This window comes from Varroa jacobsoni, unplaced genomic scaffold (assembly GCF_002532875.2).
Source record: "Varroa jacobsoni isolate VJ856 unplaced genomic scaffold, vjacob_1.0 scaffold_103, whole genome shotgun sequence".
Classification (NCBI taxonomy): Eukaryota; Metazoa; Arthropoda; class Arachnida; order Mesostigmata; family Varroidae; genus Varroa; species Varroa jacobsoni.
In genome coordinates this window covers 147,530-166,912 of record NW_019213005.1, presented here as the reverse complement: position 1 = coordinate 166,912, position 19,383 = coordinate 147,530, and the positions used below count along the sequence as shown (strand labels likewise).

The window sequence follows — 19,383 nt, the reverse complement described above, 5'->3', positions numbered from 1 at the left end:
GCAGTCGAGTAGGGGCTACTTAGGTGGTATCGATAAAAGAGCCTCGGTGTCTGCATACTGATGAGATGCGGTGCTTTCCTTTCAAATGCACGTACATACTAAACATACATACGATGATCGTTCTACAAACACCACAATCAGTTCTCGAACACGTTCTGCCGCCGGCGACGTACAGTGCGAAAATGAGTGTTTATCAATTAGATAAAAGAACTTCGCAGCCTTTCAAAGAAGAGACGTCGTTTCTACTGCAGCCGATTCCATAATGTAAATGTTTGAGCTGGGTCATGTGGACCGGTGTTTTCGATACGATAGCGTGGTAAATCTCATTCAGGTTAATTCGCAGAGTGCGTTAAGCTGGAACGACAATTAAGCTTTTGAATGGCGGTGCCACTGCTATATCGCTTTTGCAACTATTACAGTTACCGGTTTGCTATCCTTTGTTTGCTAAACGTTTGATACAATTAGATTAAGATGAAGTATTGAAACTACGGTACTTTTTTGGTCATCCACGTTTGGTAGATAAAGAACCTGTATTGGGTTCGGCGTATTTTTTCTGTCTGCAATGAACGAGGGCAAGACCCGTTCTCTGATAGGCTACGAGCCAGTTAAAATCGTTCCATCTAAATAGCTATCTTTCACATATGGTAAACTGTTGTAGGAGGCGTCGCGTTTTAGCCGGCATAATTGACTCACTGTACAGTTGATTGTTGCATGTGGGCGCATTATCTTAAAATACTTCTAGCCAATGGGGAGTGGCAAAGTTAAAACTATACGAAATTTTTTGCGCCATAGACAACTTACGTGCGTCTGCCGGTAGCTAATTCTGCAACCTAGAACGATTCATCAGCCACTTTGTATGTATAGACATTTAGATCAGGCTAGGAATTTGCAGGTAATTTTTGAAGACTGCATGACCAACGACAGACATTTCGGGGTGCGTGACGTAATAAGGCTTGCACGCCTTCATGACTTCATTTTCTGTAATTAGCTATGTGACTAAAGCCGGTCTAATAGGCAACAAGCAGGACTACTAGCGATAGATGACCCTCCTTTGTGTAACTAATTTTTAAACGAGTTTGTAGGTTAAAAAAGCGAGAACTTAAGGGTTTTATGTTAAAATGCATTTTTCAATTAACATAAGAAGTTTAGCGTAACCGCAGAAGTGTCTGTTATATATGCTTCTAAAGGAAACATTGTCAAAGTAATACATGTTTTTGCAATCTAGATATATTTCTATAATGCAAGTCATTGAGGATATGCGTCGCTCTAAAGATCGTCGAGTTAAAGGGAGGCTATAAAAATAACATTTGTCTTGAACATACAAATATAAAACCAATATTTCATTCATTCCTCGCCTCCTGCAACTGGACAACACAGAATCCTTGGTGCATCCAGACATTTGAAACTAAGTGGCCTGCTTCAGGACGGATAGGATCATCTTGGCATTCAATGGTGCTAGCCGTTTCGATCAGGAAATGTTTTTGTTGGCTTTCTCGAATCGTGATGTATAGCAATCACAAGCGTCTTTAAAATGCTCGACTGACTGTCACCATCGAAAGCGGATTGTTCAAGATATATTACATATTTTTACTAATTTTTAACCCTTCTACAAACATCGAAAAGTCACCACTTAAAGGGCGTACAAATATTTAAACGAACGTTTTCCTTGAGAGATAACAAAATGTATAGAACTGAGGTCGGATAAACCACTGCACCGCATGGCGCGCCAAATATTCAAAAATCGGCAAAATACTTCCAAAAACGTGACCAGGGCTCCTTTCGAGGAAATTTCGTCTTTAATCATTCGACTCATGACGATAGTTGTAACCCGTAATGTACTTTAAAGTTGTTATCTATGAACAGCAGTTAACTGCAGATATTGTACTTTCGGTTACCTAATGTAATATAGGAATATAAATAAGACGACAGGACCACTTATCAAAATCTGCCAGCACCTCTGACAGAGTTGAAGAAAAATTATCCTAACTATCTAATTATAAATCTTTATTATGTTGTATGAAATAGTATGATGTTAGAGGCCGTCTATCTGCGGAGCTGAACCAAATTATAGTTTGCTTTTTATTCCTAAAACTACTCACATCGTGTAATATATAGACACACGTTTCAGGAACTTGCTTCAGTTAGGTTTTTCCTTAAATAGGCACATCGTGGTAACTATCCTTGTCACACTGCTAGCTGACTGATATTTCAAGTAACCTCTTGCCATACCATCACTTCCACCATTTACAATGCACTGAAAAGAGCTGCAGTACCCGAAGCGAGTTTATACACCCTTTTCGTATTAGGAAAACTACTTCAAAATGTAGAGATAAAAGAAATCCTTTGCTGCTTATTGTCAGCTCAGTTATACAAGGGTACAAAGCCAGGCTATTTATACAAGCTCTGTACTAAGATATAAATTCGCCATAAAGGGCGTGTGTTCAGCATAAATTCCATCTACCAAAACATTCACAACTCGAAAGAGTTGTGAATGTTTTGATACACCTGCGATCGGGCGTCGCTCAAATCCACGTGGTATTCTTGCTGGATACCTATATGTACAGAAGTTCATATCACAAGGGAGTGTGTCCTGGTTATCTGCTCTGTGTTACTCAGACTCTGGTCTTCATCAAATGATCTGTTGTAACGCCTGCCACCGAGAAGGCTTTGGACTCAATTTCAATCTACCTTAAATCAATTTCCATCCTTGTAAGGCAGTGAAAGTAGGTCCTATAAAGAGAGATCAACGGCGATGTCCTAGTTTACTTGAGGGAGCTGTATCTAATCTCTGCAGGTTATTATAGATGATTAAACATGTAAGTCGGTCAGTATGCCGGCGTATTCTTAGCACAACGTAGGTAATACGATGCTTGCCAGAGTACTTCAAATCATACGGATATATAAAGATTCCATAAAGATCATAAAATCTTTTATTCCAGGTACCGGTGTTTCAATGGTCGAAGAACTAGGTTGAACCTAACGCTGTAAGTAACGTTGCTCACAATATAAACCCATTCTGCGCATTGCGTCTTGTCGATGTTTTTTGACATTTTCAACAAGAATAAGATCATACAAAATAAATCTTAGTTTCTGTTCCAATCTCACAAATCTCTGCTTATAAATCCAACTGGTATAAATAATCATCACAGATGAATTCATTCTCGAACTCAGTATGTACAACTTCAACTCAAACATCCGACTATAATCTTTTTGTATATACAGATACGATTCAACGATGTTTAAGTTCAAGTTTGCTTCACTTCAGGCAATTAATGCCAGTTGTTTTTCTTAACATATTTGAGGCTTCATATGCTGGAATTCATATTGGAATATACTTAATAAGAGCTTCAATTGATAGTTAATATCGGCTACTCACTTTATAAAATGTAAGTGATTTTTATAAGTAATCTACCTTTTATAACATTTTATTACCACGATACACGTAATTTGTACGTTTGAGGTAATTTCCTCCGAAATATAAAACTAAAGAAACCAGCAAATTTCATGTATTGTTACTTTTGCTCTTATATATATTTGTGTGTGCTCGTTAACAGTTCAATGTTCGTCCAAAAGCAGTGGCCCACTGGCAGAGTTTTTTTTTGAGGAAAACATCGCGGATTTAGACACGAGACGCTTCTCCGTTGTCTTCCCCTCAGACAAGTCTGTTCCATCAACTGGGTCCTTCGCTCCTACAAAGTTTGCTTCGTAATCTTCTTTCCACCCGTAGGCGCCTACAAGTTTGGCGGGCGTCTTTAGGCGACGTCTTTGGGGTCGCTTCTCATTCTATGCCACCGTTGTGTTTTATCTTCGTGGTTCATCTCTCATTCCGATACGACCATTCTTCACATCGGCGGGTTGATGCGGTTCTTCAAAAGAAAATGGGAACATCAAAAGACTCGCCACCATCACCAATAACAACAGCGATAACAGTTCCATAGCCTACTCTGTTTCCCTTTTTTTTTCTATCTTGGAATGCCCCTTCCCTTTGCTCTCGGTTTTTCAGTCGCAACCTCTTGTGCAAGCTTTTCATTGTCTGTCTATTACATACATTAGAGATATGTATGCCTCTATACACGTATCTAGTTGTCTATAATATCGAACTATTGCGGTACGTAGACCCATTGGTTCGGGTAGCTGGTGGTAGGGCTTTTCTCTTCTGTAAATATCTTCCCCGTCCATACCTCTCTTTCTCTTTTGCTATTCGCTTTTTTCTTCCTTTCTCTTATGCATAGTCAACCCGTCTGTTCCAAGTTGGAAGCCCATCGAAACTCCGCCACAAGTTTGCTTTTTGCAGCCTCATTCCACGAGGCACGTGACCGTGCCTGCGGATGGCATTCTTCCAGCCTGCTATTATTACTGCTACCACTAGTACTCTTGTCGTTACCGTCTCGGCCGACGCGCAAGCTACAACGATGGCCGACTTGTATGCTCCTTGGATTGCGAGTCCACTGGGCCGTGTAACCGCCCCATTAAAGGAGCGACTGGACCGAACCAAACCTCAGTCCCATGGCCGGCCATCAGCTAGATCTGAGCAGGATAGAGTACTAAGGCCACGTTATCCTCATTTTCATCCTCGTGCTCATACTCCGACCACCGCGAGGCTTCGCATCCTACCCTTAGGACATCCCGGATGACACGAGCAAGTCGCTCGTATTCTTGCTTTATTCAGCGGCAAGAAGAACTGCGGAAGAGAAGATAGAAGCGGAATGTAAGTTACTTCTTGGAACACGTTGTCGTCCAAGTCTTAGCGCCCCTTCTGTGCCCACACGAGTTTCCTACGCAGTCACCTTAGTCAAGGCTGGCGCCTTTTCTGGAGCGGACAAATAACAGCACCTAGAAGGAAGTGGCAAATTGAAAAAGCCTATTAGCATTTTATGGTATTATTCAGTTGTGTAATTATATTGTATTTATTCGCTGAATATGTCGCTATTAGACTTGTGATAATAACGTGCTGTAAAATATGATGTATTCATAGGAAGACATGAACAAGAAAAAGAGATACCTTTGAAGGGCATATTGTTTCTTCTACTTATTATATCTTTCAAGTGGCTCTTGTCGAACTTGCAAGGGAGGATATTTAAATATAATTACTACGTACCCAGTATTGGTTGTTTCTGACCTTGTCAGTGTATTACCTGTCCCAGTGAATGACCAATAGGAAAGCGCGTAATCAATGTTTGTTGTATGTCGTTATGGATTGGCGTGAAAAATTTTAGGGTGATTTTCTAATAAATCAGATGCCTTAGAATGGGGTCATTTGTAAATAATGGGATGGATAGGGACTAATAGCTGGTTTGCCATTGCAACATGTTAAGCAACATGTTTCGCCGAAACCTTTCTGACCGAAAATATTTGCGTCTACCGATCACGTCTATCACTCCGTTCATGGTCGATAACTTTTTGTACATTTTTTATTTGTCCTCGCGTCCAACTCTCCTCATTCAAGCGATATTGCCATGTTGCTTTGTTTTCTTTCGAAATTTCGCTCTCAGTTAAAACTTCCCTTGGGCCAAAGCGAAGTTTACAGTGGTTTAAGAAACCACGGAAAATCGCCTTTCTAATAAAAGATAACCGAAATTAAGTTAATGTTATAACTATGAAGCCTTTGGTGTAATAAAGCAGTCCGTACACTAGAATAACTATAACTGACCCCGAATGTGAGTATGTTAGTGAAGCGTTCCCTATCCAGTTTTACGAAAAAGTCAGGACCAGGGGAAGCAGGGCGCCGAAAAAGCCACCGACGAAGATAAAGATTTTACCAAAGCAATGAATAATCGACCTTTACGTATGGTAAAAGGAAAGTGAGTGTTGCGTAAACTAAAGATGGGTTGATAACTAGGCCAGTGTTAGTTATAAATGTAAACTTGTTCCTTTTTAAGACTAGAATCTCACGTCTTCACGTTCTTTTCACAGAAAAATACATTCTATCTAACTTACAGCAAATATGAATCGGTTCGTATAAAGTTTATAAAATACTAATTTACGAAAAAATCTGTATTATTTTATGAAATTCTTTTTCTTCGTCGTCTCTAACCGATACCACGACCGCGTCCATTTACGCCAGTTAGTGGGGTAAATTGGGACAATAACAAAACCTTACATTCCACGACTTCGTGACGGCAGTCACATAATTAGACGGCAGTGACGGATAATCAAATTTTATAAAGGATCTTGAATTTGGTAACAAACAAAGATATTATGCCAACTGTAGAGAAACTACAGAACTATTTTATTTCACTGTGTGACGGTAAAATTTGATACTAATAATTACCCTTCGAAGATGAACCGCAACTAACATCCGCTATTTTCTGCAAGTACAATCAATACCTTCAGAGTTATATATGTCTTAGTATTCTATACTGATAGACGTTTATAAACTCAATGACTAAATGCTATTCCAGCTCGATTAGCAATTATAGATTCTTAGCAAAGTAAGGCGATTTTCATACGTAGCAGTGTACGCAATGGAAAAAAGACGTCAATGCTCTACGTGGATTAGTACATCTGTGACAAAAATAAAACGCTACTGCTTATAATGTCTAGGTTGTTTCCTCCAACAGAATACTACTTGTTGTAAACCGGTCTACCGTTGATAAATTTAAGTAGAAAGCTATTCCGAAGATGTACAAATTTCTTTACAATACACCACCTGCATTTGCATAGAAGAACATCATTTTATAACCAGCGCTAGATTTCCAATTGAGATGTTGAACATCCATTCGCTCTAGGCTACGGTCATTATCGAGTCATAGGTGTCAAATAGAAGGCCTTCAAGGCAGTAATAGGACATGTGCGCAGAGTTCACCAACTTTTCTAAAATGCCCTATGTGCACAAAAAAGAGGATGGATGATCCTTCTAGACTTTTACGAGTGTGCGGAAAACACTTTAAGCACAAATATATTACACAATACTACACGTTTCCGTTGAGCAAGCTTGTTTGATATAATTGTCTTATTTTCTCCGCTGCTATAAAGATGAATTTAAAAATAACGTCTATTTTAGCTATTCAAAAGCACTGTTATAAGTTTGATATCGGAACAAGCACCGAATAGCATCATCACAGACGTACAATTGACGTTTTTGTATGATGTCTCTTGTAAATGATGATAATTGGGTCTGTGTGCTTTAAAGGTAACAGTACCTTCGGAATCTTTGCTAGTCCGTCGTAAGATACGAGAGACGCGCGTTACGACGACAAAATTTTATTGGGTGTTTTCCATTTGAAGCAACCACAGGCATATTAGTCCGGTGCAGAAAGACACAAGGAACTTTCAATGACAAGATGTTGGATTGGAAACTAATTTATGTGACTAACTAATGTTAATTAATCCGTATGTAGTTACCAAAATTCTTATTATCCAGTGGATCGAACTGCTAGTTTGATTGAAATGCTTGTCCACTCTTAGGGTTCTCGTTAGCCACGTACTCATTGGTAGGCTTCATAGGCCAGGCATAATAGGCTCTTATGTTGTATTGTATCACAACTGAGACAAAGGATTATCTGGAAGCAGCGCTTTGTCCAAAGGTTGATTTTGATCGTACACATGACCCTTATATACACATAAGATGTATCAATACAGCCGTAGAAAATAACTGTACAACCTATCGGCAAATTTCGTTGGTGATTCTTGAATGCCAGTCTTCTTTCTGCAAAAGACTGGAGACACGCCGCTTGTCCGGACGTTGCCTAAGGCACCGATCAATGTCCTACGAGGCTAATTCATGCTCTACAATGGATGGCTATTCTTTTAAGGAAGTTACCGGCGTCGTATAAAGTACCGAGATATGATCGATTGCCTCATTCACGTCGTCGACACTTAATAACAGCGATCCCGATTTGTTTACTAGGTAAGCAAACGGACCTTCTGCACTTCATTTTCTAAGCATTCGGGGCAAACAATACCAATTTAGCCGTCCATTGATCGCGTCATGTTGCGTAATTATATATCTAAATTGCTGTACGTAGAGTAACAAACATACAGTGAAGACTTAATCTGTCATTTTTATGATAGGGCCCGATATGCGTTTCGCTTATATATCTATACTAGTAAATCTGATTACACGCCCAGTTCTATATCTATGTTTTGTGTTTTCCGTTCGGTACCGCCGTTAAGCGTTCCGTTAGCCGGCTGACTCTCAGCATGACACGAATTTATCCATCTAGACTACATCGAATCTAGACCATAACGTGCTCCTAGAATTAGCAGGCAAATACGTTACCCACTAGGCTATTACGGGGACATATATACCAGAACTAACTGGAAAAATCCGTCGCCCTAGGCAATCACAATAGAAAAAAGGATGTCTGAAGTACGAGACGGGTCCAGTGTGGTTCCCTCATTTTGATTTTGTTTACGTATCGCCTTAGTAAAAAGATCAGATAGCCTGCAATTGATGAAGAAATGTATAAAAAGTTGATAAATCTGTTCGGTGATAAATATATAGGCGAACACATGTCTAGTAAAATGCTAAACATGATCCTGATTTGTTATATGACAAAGGTCGTGGAGGATATGTGTGTCGTTGGTGAAACTTCAGGAAGTAACCTTTTTTAGCCACAAACTCTACTTCTCATAGCAGAATCTTTCGATCGTGTTAGGTTCGAAGTGGATTCAGTGAATATATATTGGATGAGACAACTGGAGGAAAGCAAGATGTTATATATACATTGTTACGGTATGTTAGTAGCTCGATAACTGTAGAAAACTTTAGACGCCTTATTTTAATATATATTTTTTCAGTGGTGTCTGAAGACCCAGTCGTAGATAATATTGTAATTTAAGTAATCGTGTGTATTATTAACTTATTATATAACTTTTCACCTGTAAGTCTGCTTCTTGGCCGGGCCCGACTTGTCTTTTATTTTAGTTTTTCTAGGATAAGCGCTAGATTAAAAGCCTACTTATTACTTTCAACGAAACTCGTTCATTAATGTCGATTGGTTCAACTTATCATTCTACTTGGGTGATTTCGCCTATGTATTACGACCAGTTGATCGTTGAATGATAAGGTTTCCACACGGCGCCACAGGTAAGCTTTTGAGTGCGCAGACTTGAGAGTCTATCTGCTCTAAGTTACTAGCATCAAGCTTATGGGATTAAGAATAGGCAAATCGTTGGAAAATAAATCGATGCCTTATATTCAATTCATAGAATAGTATGCAAGCATTTTCTTAGAGATACTTTCACTCCAACCTGAAACCTAAAAAAAGACCCTAATTTTCTGTGACTTTCGTGGTCCATTAAGTCAGGAATTACCTGTGACTCCTGTTTCACATAAATGTAAATGTACGCTTCAACGAAGCCCCAAAACCTGTTCCTTCTGACAATATTTTATGACTTAAGCTCCATTGGTACCACATTTGCAATCTTTGAGTGTAGATCGTCTCTGTGAGGACACAGATTGTCCATTATGGAATAAACGCTGATATCTTGCCTATGATGATACGACTGATGGACATCGTAACTTCAGTACACCCCTTCGCACAAAGGTGGCATGTGAATTCAACCTGCCGATATTTTTGCTCGACAACTCATGCTACAGAACCTTTAGTCACTTAAGACTTAGCTTAAAGCTGATCGATTTTAACAACCAACTCAGTAATGCAATGTCAATCTGGAAGTTTGTATTCGATTCTAACAGAAGGACGTGCGCAGACTTCAGCTTCCCGGCGGACGACAAAACGTTTGAATTTTTTTAACTGCTTCTCGGGCTACCAACTTAACTACTCCCTTAATTAGTCACTTGTTCATGATAAAGTGACAGATGTTTTCTATAGAAAGCAGATAGCTAGGGAGCAACTAGACTCGGCCAAATAAGTATATGTTAAGGGTTCACGTATACGTTAAAGCATGTTGGATAGCTTTACCTTTCTACGTTTAGCTTAAAACCACTTCTTTGCCCTGAGTTCAGAGCATCGCTGTTTGTTTGCTTGCGTGATACAACATGATATACTTTCTCCCGTGGTCAGAGGTCAACGGCCTTAAGGACGAATACTGCGAGGCAGCGATATGCTAAGACAGTGCAGGTACAATGTCAGATCTATGTTGAAAAAATATTTTAACATTGACCTGGTTCCAACAAGTCGTTTGTAAACTTTGTGGCTCAATATAGGTATCCTCCAAACATAGAAATGCATCGAAACTTTTCCTAGCAGTCGACCAGAGGAATTTTCTTGACCAACAAAAAAGAAACCAAGCAAACTCAAGTACCACTTTGCAATCTAAGGTAGTCCCAACAAGGTTAGTTAATACCGTCCGTTCGAGCTCCTCTTTGTGCACAATGGTCATACGAACGAACGATGTGCGATGCTATTGACACGTATAAATTGTCGTTGATCTTGCAAGCGCTACATGTAGGATCTCACTCGGGAGCGATACTATCACTTTCCTGTCACATTACTGGAGTCGTTATCGTCTAATTGAGCGCTTTAACATTGGTTAGTTTCAGACGTCCCTTCTTTCCCCATCCCCCCGAACCATATTCCTCTCGCCACTCGACTTGTTTAGCTGGGCTGGTCATGAGACAGAAGGATATAAATAATTGCAGATGGAGGAAAAGTCTTTAACAGGGTACCAACTCCGAGGGGAAAAAGTTCATTTTAGTTTGGCCGGAGGCAACAGAAATTTAATTTGGCGTGTCTCATTTGAGACACGTTTGCTCGTTCAGCACCCATTCGTCGATGCTGTTTTCAGATCGGGGCCGCGAGAGGTAGAAATGCTACTTAGGGGGGATGCCCCCTACGGGCTATAGCACTGCACATCCCGACATTGCCGCTTATAGCCACTGGTAGCTGCCGCCCTGGCACCTACATCCATGGATCCAGCGACGTCGTCCACGCCATCGGCTCCATCGCGGCAATTACAAGTTTCTCAATGCCCCGGGCTACTCTGACTGGCCCCCTCCGAGCTAAGCTCTGGCAAACACAGTTGAACGCAGCAGCTCAACCAACAAAGACTTAGAGGATTCAAAATAGAAAGAACAAGCGAGGTAGTTCCCTGTGCGTCTGCTATTAAACGTTTCTACTACGTTTTTCATACCAGCATTTGAGAGGTTATCCGTTGGAGTAGCAGAAGCAAGAGCCACCAACTCGGAGTTGGCTCTCTATCACCCAAGCGCACCCATCCGTTCACTTTTCCAAACGCTCCTCCAGAGTCAAATTGTGTATCCATTCGAATGGCAACGAAAAACCTAAGCAGGACCAAAAAACGGTACAGGAAACGAAGCGTCAGTAGTGCCCATCTTCACACATCACAACAGATGACTCTCGACAATGTTCTACTTGCTTTGCAGCTTACGGGCATGTCTCACAATATGCCAGCTTCATCAACTCCGTAATACGTAGGAAACGTCCTACGTATGGTCGTCATTTGCAGAACCCATTTACATTATAGCCGACGCGTTTTCATCGTAGCTTTCCTGTAGCTGCACCCAATCGGAAGAAGTTGCTGAGGAAAAGAGAATCAGCAAGCTTGGAAGTTGCCTGACGAATGTTCTGAGGAGAAGACTGTCTGGCAACAATATAGGGATAAAGTGGTAAGTCTTTGTTAATTCTTCAACGAGTTACTAGTCCTAGTTTCGGCTAAGACCTATGGATCTCGGAGTAAGGCTACCTCGTACATGTCCTATCGCCGGACCTTGTTTGTTGTATTTGCTATGAAGAGCAGAGAAATATACGCTGTAGAAGAAGAAAGTAGGAGAATTTTATATATATATCGGGCAATGTTGACATAGAGGAACAGTTTCGGCGATAGTCCAAATGCAAGGTGGGGGTAATGTTCTACAAAGTAATTGTAGAGCTTGCGACCTATTTGTAACTAAACGCTTATAAATCGGACTAAATGCGAATGTATGTTAATGATGGGTGACCTTAGAAACGTCGACTCGATTTGCCGACCTGGTTTCGGTTTTTAGTTACAATTAAAGGCCTGAACTATGCGACGAATGAGAGCTTTTGATCAAAGACGCACTTGGCACCGAGAACGTTTGTTCGTTTTCAAAGACATTTAGATTGTCAATCTCAAATATAATAATAATAATGGTCACTAATGAAAATGCAAATTCCTGTGAGAAAGACCAGTAAATAACGTTTATTATATACCCTCGACTCGTTTACATATGTATTTTCTTTACAAAGACTTCTTTTTTGTGTCTATTTACAGCGGATGGAGGCACCAAACGAGCAGTAGCAATGAGGTTACAGTTTCGCCCTGGCTTGGTACTGATGACGATGGCGATTGTGCCCCAGACGTAACAGCGGCTGACCAAACACGCCAAAACGGCTCGTGATTCTGCCCCTCGACTGTATTTTCGTAGTCCGTATTAGACAAGGGCGATTCTGCAAAGAAAAACGAACACGATGAAAATTTATTTTAAACCGGAAGCCTTAATATTCTGACAACGTAAGCTTTCGTGAAGTTTAGTTAGAAGGAGAATACAAAACAGGGAAATTTGTATCGAGCAGCTCTATAAAGAAGGCTCCACAAGGTACTTACTAACACAGCTACACTTCATCCTGTTTTTCAAATTTATTATTGAGTTTACGTATCTGAGAAATAAGCTACGTAAATTCAGAACAGTTGTACTAGGATCTTATTGTTAAGGAATCCGTCGAAGGGACTTTACGCGGCGTCTTAGCGCCTTGCTATTTCAGAACACTTACCATTCAGAATGCGTACACTCCTTTGAAAAACGTGGTCTAACGCAAGTTTCGGTAGTCCGTGACTATTTGGCAAGTTTGCAATATTAAATGATCTTTGTAGACGATTATAACTAATTTCGCAAACGAACGTCCGACTAGTATCAATTTCCAAATGTTTTACGTCCTCAGCACCCAGTCTTGCTATAGCTTCCAGGCGAACCAGTCGTCCGTGGTTTCCAGAAATCATGCGAGTTCGCAGTCCTTGTAAAGGTTCAAATGGATTTGTCTGAGATGTTTCACCGTTTATAGGTATCTGCGATGATCGCGAAAGTTTGCTTGTTAAATTCAGGTCCATCCGGTGCCCAAGAGGCATTTGCCACATGTCGTAATCTTGGCGAAACAGTTTAATTGCAATAGACGTCGGCTCTTCGCTTGTCCACGCCCCGCATCGAAGCTGACGCAATGCTAGACTGAGGTGAAGCTCAAAGTCTACCGGGGCATCTGAAAATCACAAAAATCATTCCGCTGCCTCTCAGTCGACCCTATCCTTTGATTTGTTCACATGCATTAACAAGGTAACTCCCCCACTGGATAATCAATAGCATGCAGGTATCTAAAATAATATAATGAATAACATACAATGTGCGATCGTGAACGTACCGTAGATAAGCAGCTCATGCGTAGCCGTCTGCTCTTCGTGTTCTTCGACTTCATTTTCTTCGACATCATCACTTTCTACTTCGCAGCTGAATTTACCAGACAACTCCTTCACCGGTCGGATAATTCTCACTGCACGGAACATATTTGCTGGTTGATCGCTGTGCTTGTACAACGGATCCAGTAAATCTACATACATTTAATCACACCAGAAGTTAAGAAGAAATTAGGTCGTTTGTAAAATCTGCAGATCATCGTCAAGCCCTTAAAATATTTAGAAAAATGTATCGAGCCAATCAATTTAGACCGTAGTTTACTTAGTTAATTTAAGCAGCTGACCATTTGAGCTCAACCGCTTGAAAAAGTTTTCTTCGAGCTATTTTCCGAAAATTGGAATCATAGTGCTACCTTCTCTGGAAATTGAGTATTTTTCAAAATTTTTTAGGCACTGAATAAAAATTCTACAAAATTAACTACGGTTTATTCAGTTTAGAATGTGCCAATCAGAATCCACTTTTGCACTTTAATTTTAAATGCAGCTTGTACACACCTGGTTGCAATGGAAGTAGTTTTTTCTTGACCTGGCAGTCAAATTATTGGGTCATATCCTGACGATGGTCACATATTTGACGTTTAGTTGCTTCATATTAAAAAAAACGAGTCAAGTCATACGGACAGTGATTTCTTTGGTATAACCCCTTAACACGATACTATATCTGACGGTTAATGACTAACGTTATGGACTCGTTATACGTTCTAACATGCTATTCTATCGATTTCGAGGTTTCGTTTGACATACGATCCAGTTTGCTCTGTGACGACGTCCTCAGTCGTGCGTATTTGCAATAGTCATTACCTCTCAGCTATATGAACGATATTATTTTTCTTAAATCCACCCTCTATTAAAGCGCTGCAGGTACACAACTAAAACAGACCAACCTTTGTATGCATGATGGAACAGTCTTGATCGAGCTGCCGGTATCCATTGGTAAAATGGGGTAGATTCTGCATTTCGAAACCACTTTACAACCCGTGGAACTACTGAACGGTTTTCACTATTCGTTCGTTTTTTATCCAGGCTAGAAAAAGGCGTCGAGTCTGACACGTTGGTAACATTGCCTCCCTTCTGTCGGACGCTGGAAACGATTTGTCTGGGACTGGTGATAGTGCTCACGGCCAATGCGGACAGCGGGGAAAGCGTCATCGATTCGCTGACGTTCTTGAGGGTGCTATTGTCGTGCCCGCCTGAGGGCACGAGCTCGTAGACGCAATCGAGTACAAAAGATGACTTCAGAGCGGGGACCCCGTCCACTATACCGCCGACATTCGACGGAATCACCGTTGGGGACGCTTTATTCGAAATAGTGAAACCATCCGCCGTCAAAACTGCGATGCCCCGAACAACTACACGACCTGAAAAACATGCACCCACATAGAAATAGGTATATGACAAAAAAGCCGGGCGCTCGCTAGAGCCTCATAGTCGTGTGTCAGACACATAGTCAACCACATCCTCGTTGTACTTTCAGATCCCGTTCCCACACTTACGTTGTTGTATGTAGATTACTCTCGCAGATCGCAAGTGCATCGTGGTCATACCAGCCCAAATTAAGATGAGCCATGCTCAAACAATATTTATCTGCATAAAGCTTGCCTTGATAAAAGACTTGAGTGAGATAACTGTGAATACATTATTCAAAGAGCTTTGCTGTTACATCGAAGTGCTATTGCATATTATAAAACTTTTTAAGGAGTACGTCTTTATTTAAATGGGCTCTGCTGTTTTACATGGGCAGTCACTGGTGGCATGTACATGATTATACTACACACATAAGTGACAAAAAGGAAAGCATCTGAGTTGGATCTTATCGATGCCGTATCTCTTTTAGGGCCTGAAACACCTGTTTTCGACACGTGTAAACGAATTTTCACCACGCGTAATGCAAGGATCTCAATTCAGTAGTGCAATGGTTTTGTATTAGTTTTTACGTTAATGTATAGTGGAATCCTTACCTACCGGCATAAGAGTTGCCGGTTACGCATACTTGGTCTTTGTTTTGGATTTTTAGTTCATTCACTTGTCTGCTGTACTACTCATGAAGAAGGGCCACTCTCATGGATGCTGAACGAGCTCTTCCGGCGGAACTGAAACCCATACTTAAACAGCATGACCCGATTGGGTCCGTCGTGAAATGGGTAACATATGATTTCAATTTAACCGAGTAAATTTTCATCGGTGTCAACATTGAAAAAATGAAAGATAGCTACTTCACCTATATCTGGACTAGCAAAATAAGAAACCCCGACACTCACCAATCACATAAATGTTTCACAGTTTTACCGGAGAAAGGCAAACATCTCGCCTCACCAGAGCCCATAAAGGAAACTACAGCTTTGTTTGCAAATATAGTTACACTCTACGTAAATACTCGACCATATCTTGTGCAAAACACTACCGATTAGCAGTAAAAAAAAAAAACAACAAACAAAGTTCATGTCATACAAAAAGCCGACTTTATTACCGATTTCCGAGTATGCCACAGGAAGCGGCCGTCACGTTAAAAGTGACCATACCCTTGATATATTGTACATGAAGAAACCTCGTACTTGAAGTGTGAACATGTCTCTTTCGATTTCAAGCGAAATTAGGTAACGTGTCAACGTTTGAAAGAAGTCATGCTTACGGTGTTAATACTATATATTCATTTAAGGTAAAGATTCAGGCACAATGTTTGGTTTATACCTTTCCCACGTCGAAGCAGAACACTTTTAGATCGAAGCAAACGAGCGATACGCTGAATCGAGAAGAAGCCCCGCAGTATCCCGTCTGTCTTATCTATATAACTTAGCCTTAAATGCAGCTCCATTGCTTATTATTGCCGCAGTATTTCCCGTCAGAGATAATAAGCAATTATCCGCTTATGCCTCCTTACAACATCGAAGTAGGCTATTAGTGAAGTTAATTTTTTGTCTGACCCTAATACTGTTCATGACGATCGATGACGATGTACCGGCCATTAGTTACAAGCTCTGCTTGAAACAGCAGTATAGTTCCAGAACGGATTAATAAAGAGGTAATACCATTTAGCAGAATCTGAGGCTAAGGCAAGTGAGACCTGTTCGTATTTTCTTAATTTTCGAGTCTGCAGCGATTTCACGGCTTGCCTGAACGGCATTTCGCAAACCATCACCCGTTCGCCTCTTGGAGTACAATGGGTCGTGGAATCACCTTCGCTGGTCTTGGCAATTCGCTCAAGTCGTCTCGTAACAGAAAAAAGGAATGGTAGCCAGCAGTGGTATTTATGCTCCATCAACTCCCGTCTAAGTAAATCGAGCGAGCCAAAACTGAAATTCTTCCAAAACCTTATTCTTTAGCTGTCCTCCTTCGAAATGGCGCTATCCTTTGAGATGACAAATGGAGTTCCCATGATTTCGCCCGGTTGCCCGGCAACCAGGCGGCCGGCCAAGCTCCTCCATCGACTTGGCACCTATTTTCGCGGCTCAGATAAGAAAGTCTTCACACATCGACCGATAGAGTGTAGGGGAACGCGCAGGTCTCGGGAAGTAACTCGGTTCCACAAACGCCTTTGCCCGACATTAAGTGAACGGGGCAAGTCGATGCCGACGCAATAGCTTCGATCAACGGCACCACCGTCTCGTAGCTACATCACACGACAAGATACAAACCCAACGGTTTGGCGTCTCGCAATGATAGCAAGTAGAGGGAAAAGAGTTGACTCTTGGATGTACAGAAATCGGAGAAACTAGGTTATCACATTTAGAAGAAACGGTTATTCGAAAACCTCTTTGTTCAGTTTGGCCGGAACTAAAGCCGCTTTTGTTGCTTTGCCTTGTTACAGGCTCTCTCTAAGATTATCGAGGGTAGAAATCCAAATTCTTGCGTTAAACTACTGCATAGAAAAACGTTGTTAAGCATTCTACTTTTCGGCATAAGGAAACGGAACGATACGAGTTCTAAAAGCTTTCAGTACTGTTTCCCAGTCGATTTTTACCAGGCGCTATGTTTATTCCCAAGAGTTTTAAAAACAAGTCAAATCACTAAATCAACTAATTAAGTCTTAATACGAGTATTATTGCAGCTGTTACGTATCAGTTTGCGTGAAATCAATATGGTCGTTCTTACTTTACTGTTCAAATATAAATTCGCAAAAAAAAGATGTCTTCAGACCTACCTATTAAAAGCCAAAATAATTTTACTAAAAACCACAAAAACAAACGCAGCAGTCCGAAAAAAAACTTCTGCTTATTGTTTGCTGTTCAGTCTTCCAGATAAGATGAAAACTTTAAATACTAAAGGTGAGAACAAAGTTGGTCATGTTCTGTTGAACACCTAACATTTCGTAGAGCAAAAAGAGATATTATACATTTGTCTGGGTACGTCAATATCTATTCTCGAACGAAGTGTTCCAAACAATTCAACAACGATCTTAAGCAATCTTCTACCAATCCTAGAAGAAATACTATACGCTTTGAGTTCTCCTACCTTGCACCAATCCGGATAGTAGAAATTGCAGGCATAAATAAGCTTGGGACCATCTATTGGCTGACGACAAGATTAGCAGTTTGTGGTGTCGGAACATTTCGACCATTTCTCATATCGACTTCACGAGGCCCCACACAAAATTATGCACTTTACTCTCGTAGTTCGACGACTGATTCTAACAGCAATTTGTCTAACTGGAGTTTTTACTTTGCATTCACCGGTAGCATTATCCATTAGCAGAACGCCATAATAACGTGTATCCATTCGAGGACGCAAATTGCAGACGGCCTATTTTAGAATGCTGTAAACGTTTTCTTTTCAACTGTCTTTAATCCCCCTTGAACTTTAATGACTCAGAATATAGAACGGCGCAACCTAATCAATCAGCCATACGGTTGGTGAGCGGACGTTCTTTGATGTATACAAACGACTTGATCCGCGCGGTCCTCCTTGTTACAGTCTGGAAAGAAGTCTGCCAAGCGATGCCGGCCTTTGAGACGGTCAATCGACAAGGATCCGGTTGGTTTACCCTTTCCTGTACAAGGGAGAGGATGCCTCGACGAGGAGGGCAAATAGTGGAGCCTTTGTGTGCTGAAGCCCCAGAAATTTCGGCTGATGCCAGCCTTGAAGATATTTATTATATTTATGCTAATAACGTCAAAAATTGAATGAGTATTGACTTAGCTTTTCGAGAGAACCCTACGCTGAAATTTTTCCTGTAGCAGACGAATTTTAGTCCTCGGCCTTTTGTAAACAATAGAAATTAGAGAGTTTTATCTTAGACGTTTGACCAAGTTAATGAATTCGCTATGATTGATGATTTTGGAACCTTTATGGAAACTCAGGGGCTAAATTCGGCTAGAAATGCTTGCCAATTAACAGCACTGCATGACTTTGAAATTTTTTTTTAATTAGGAACTCGTAATGTTCTTATTTTTCCTTAAAATACGTTCTCAGCAAACAACAAAATTATCCGATCGAAGGCGTCTGCTTAAAGACATTCACCGTATTTACCTATATCCAAAACTCGACAAATGTAGCAACTGTACGCACAAATAAGGCTCATGTTGTATACGTTACGATATGGGCCCGCCACTTAAACTTCTCTGCATAGCACTAAATAATTGGGTTCAATATTTCAATTGCTAGAGAGGTATGTATTTTTTCTGGACCATCATTTGTCTATGGTCGCACAAACTTTGAACGAATCTCTAGGAACAAGAACTTGACAATTGTTGTCCTTGACCATGAAGAAATGCATTTTCGCAACTGTGTCATACATAGAGGCTCAAACAAAGTTCGAGGTTTTTAAAAATTGAGAAAATGTAGGCGCAATTTTTCTCTCAAAAATAATTAGCTTTCAAGCAAACTACCCATAAATTTCTATTATGTTGCGGTTGTCGTATCTTCAGAATTAGTTCCCAGCTCGTACACTAAATATAATTTAGCGTACATTAAGGACTTGAGTGAAATATTGAAAAGGGCCATGACTGCGAACATGACTAACTGACTAATTATCCAGCGCTAATAGAAGCAGTCGCGAAAGACAGAAGAAATGAAGATCAATCTTAACATTAAAGA

At 40.6% G+C, this 19,383-nt stretch overlaps 1 protein-coding gene and 1 long non-coding RNA gene across 2 annotated transcripts; one reads left to right on the top strand and one right to left on the bottom strand.

Moving 5' to 3' along the window:
• Positions 1-272: 272 nt before the first annotated feature.
• Positions 273-6,536, top strand: LOC111265530 (uncharacterized). The gene is made up of 3 exons (XR_002683509.1): positions 273-425; positions 2,940-2,984; positions 3,555-6,536. It is a non-coding gene; the product is annotated as an uncharacterized LOC111265530 (long non-coding RNA).
• Positions 6,537-12,061: 5,525 nt separating this feature from the next.
• Positions 12,062-18,479, bottom strand: LOC111265535 (uncharacterized). Its single transcript, XM_022842308.2, has 5 exons — positions 17,803-18,479; positions 14,238-14,711; positions 13,302-13,487; positions 12,663-13,142; positions 12,062-12,338 (listed from the first exon to the last, which is right to left on the bottom strand). The coding sequence occupies exons 1-5, from the start codon at positions 17,906-17,908 to the stop codon at positions 12,157-12,159; spliced, it is 1,428 nt and encodes a 475-aa protein (XP_022698043.1). The 5' UTR covers positions 17,909-18,479; the 3' UTR covers positions 12,062-12,156.
• Between the last annotated feature and the right edge of the window lie 904 nt (positions 18,480-19,383).

Bases quoted from the DNA above. Each gene is read 5' to 3' on its own strand.
- LOC111265535 (XM_022842308.2), bottom strand. From the start codon at position 17,908: ATGGTCGAAATGTTCCGACACCACAAACTGCTAATCTTGTCGTCAGCC. The intron at 14,712-17,802 runs GTAGGAGAACTC...CATGTTTTTCAG, and splicing joins ACTATCCGGATTGGTGCAAG to GTCGTGTAGTTGTTCGGGGC. The intron at 13,143-13,301 runs GTACGTTCACGA...TGTGATTTTCAG, and splicing joins GCATGAGCTGCTTATCTACG to ATGCCCCGGTAGACTTTGAG.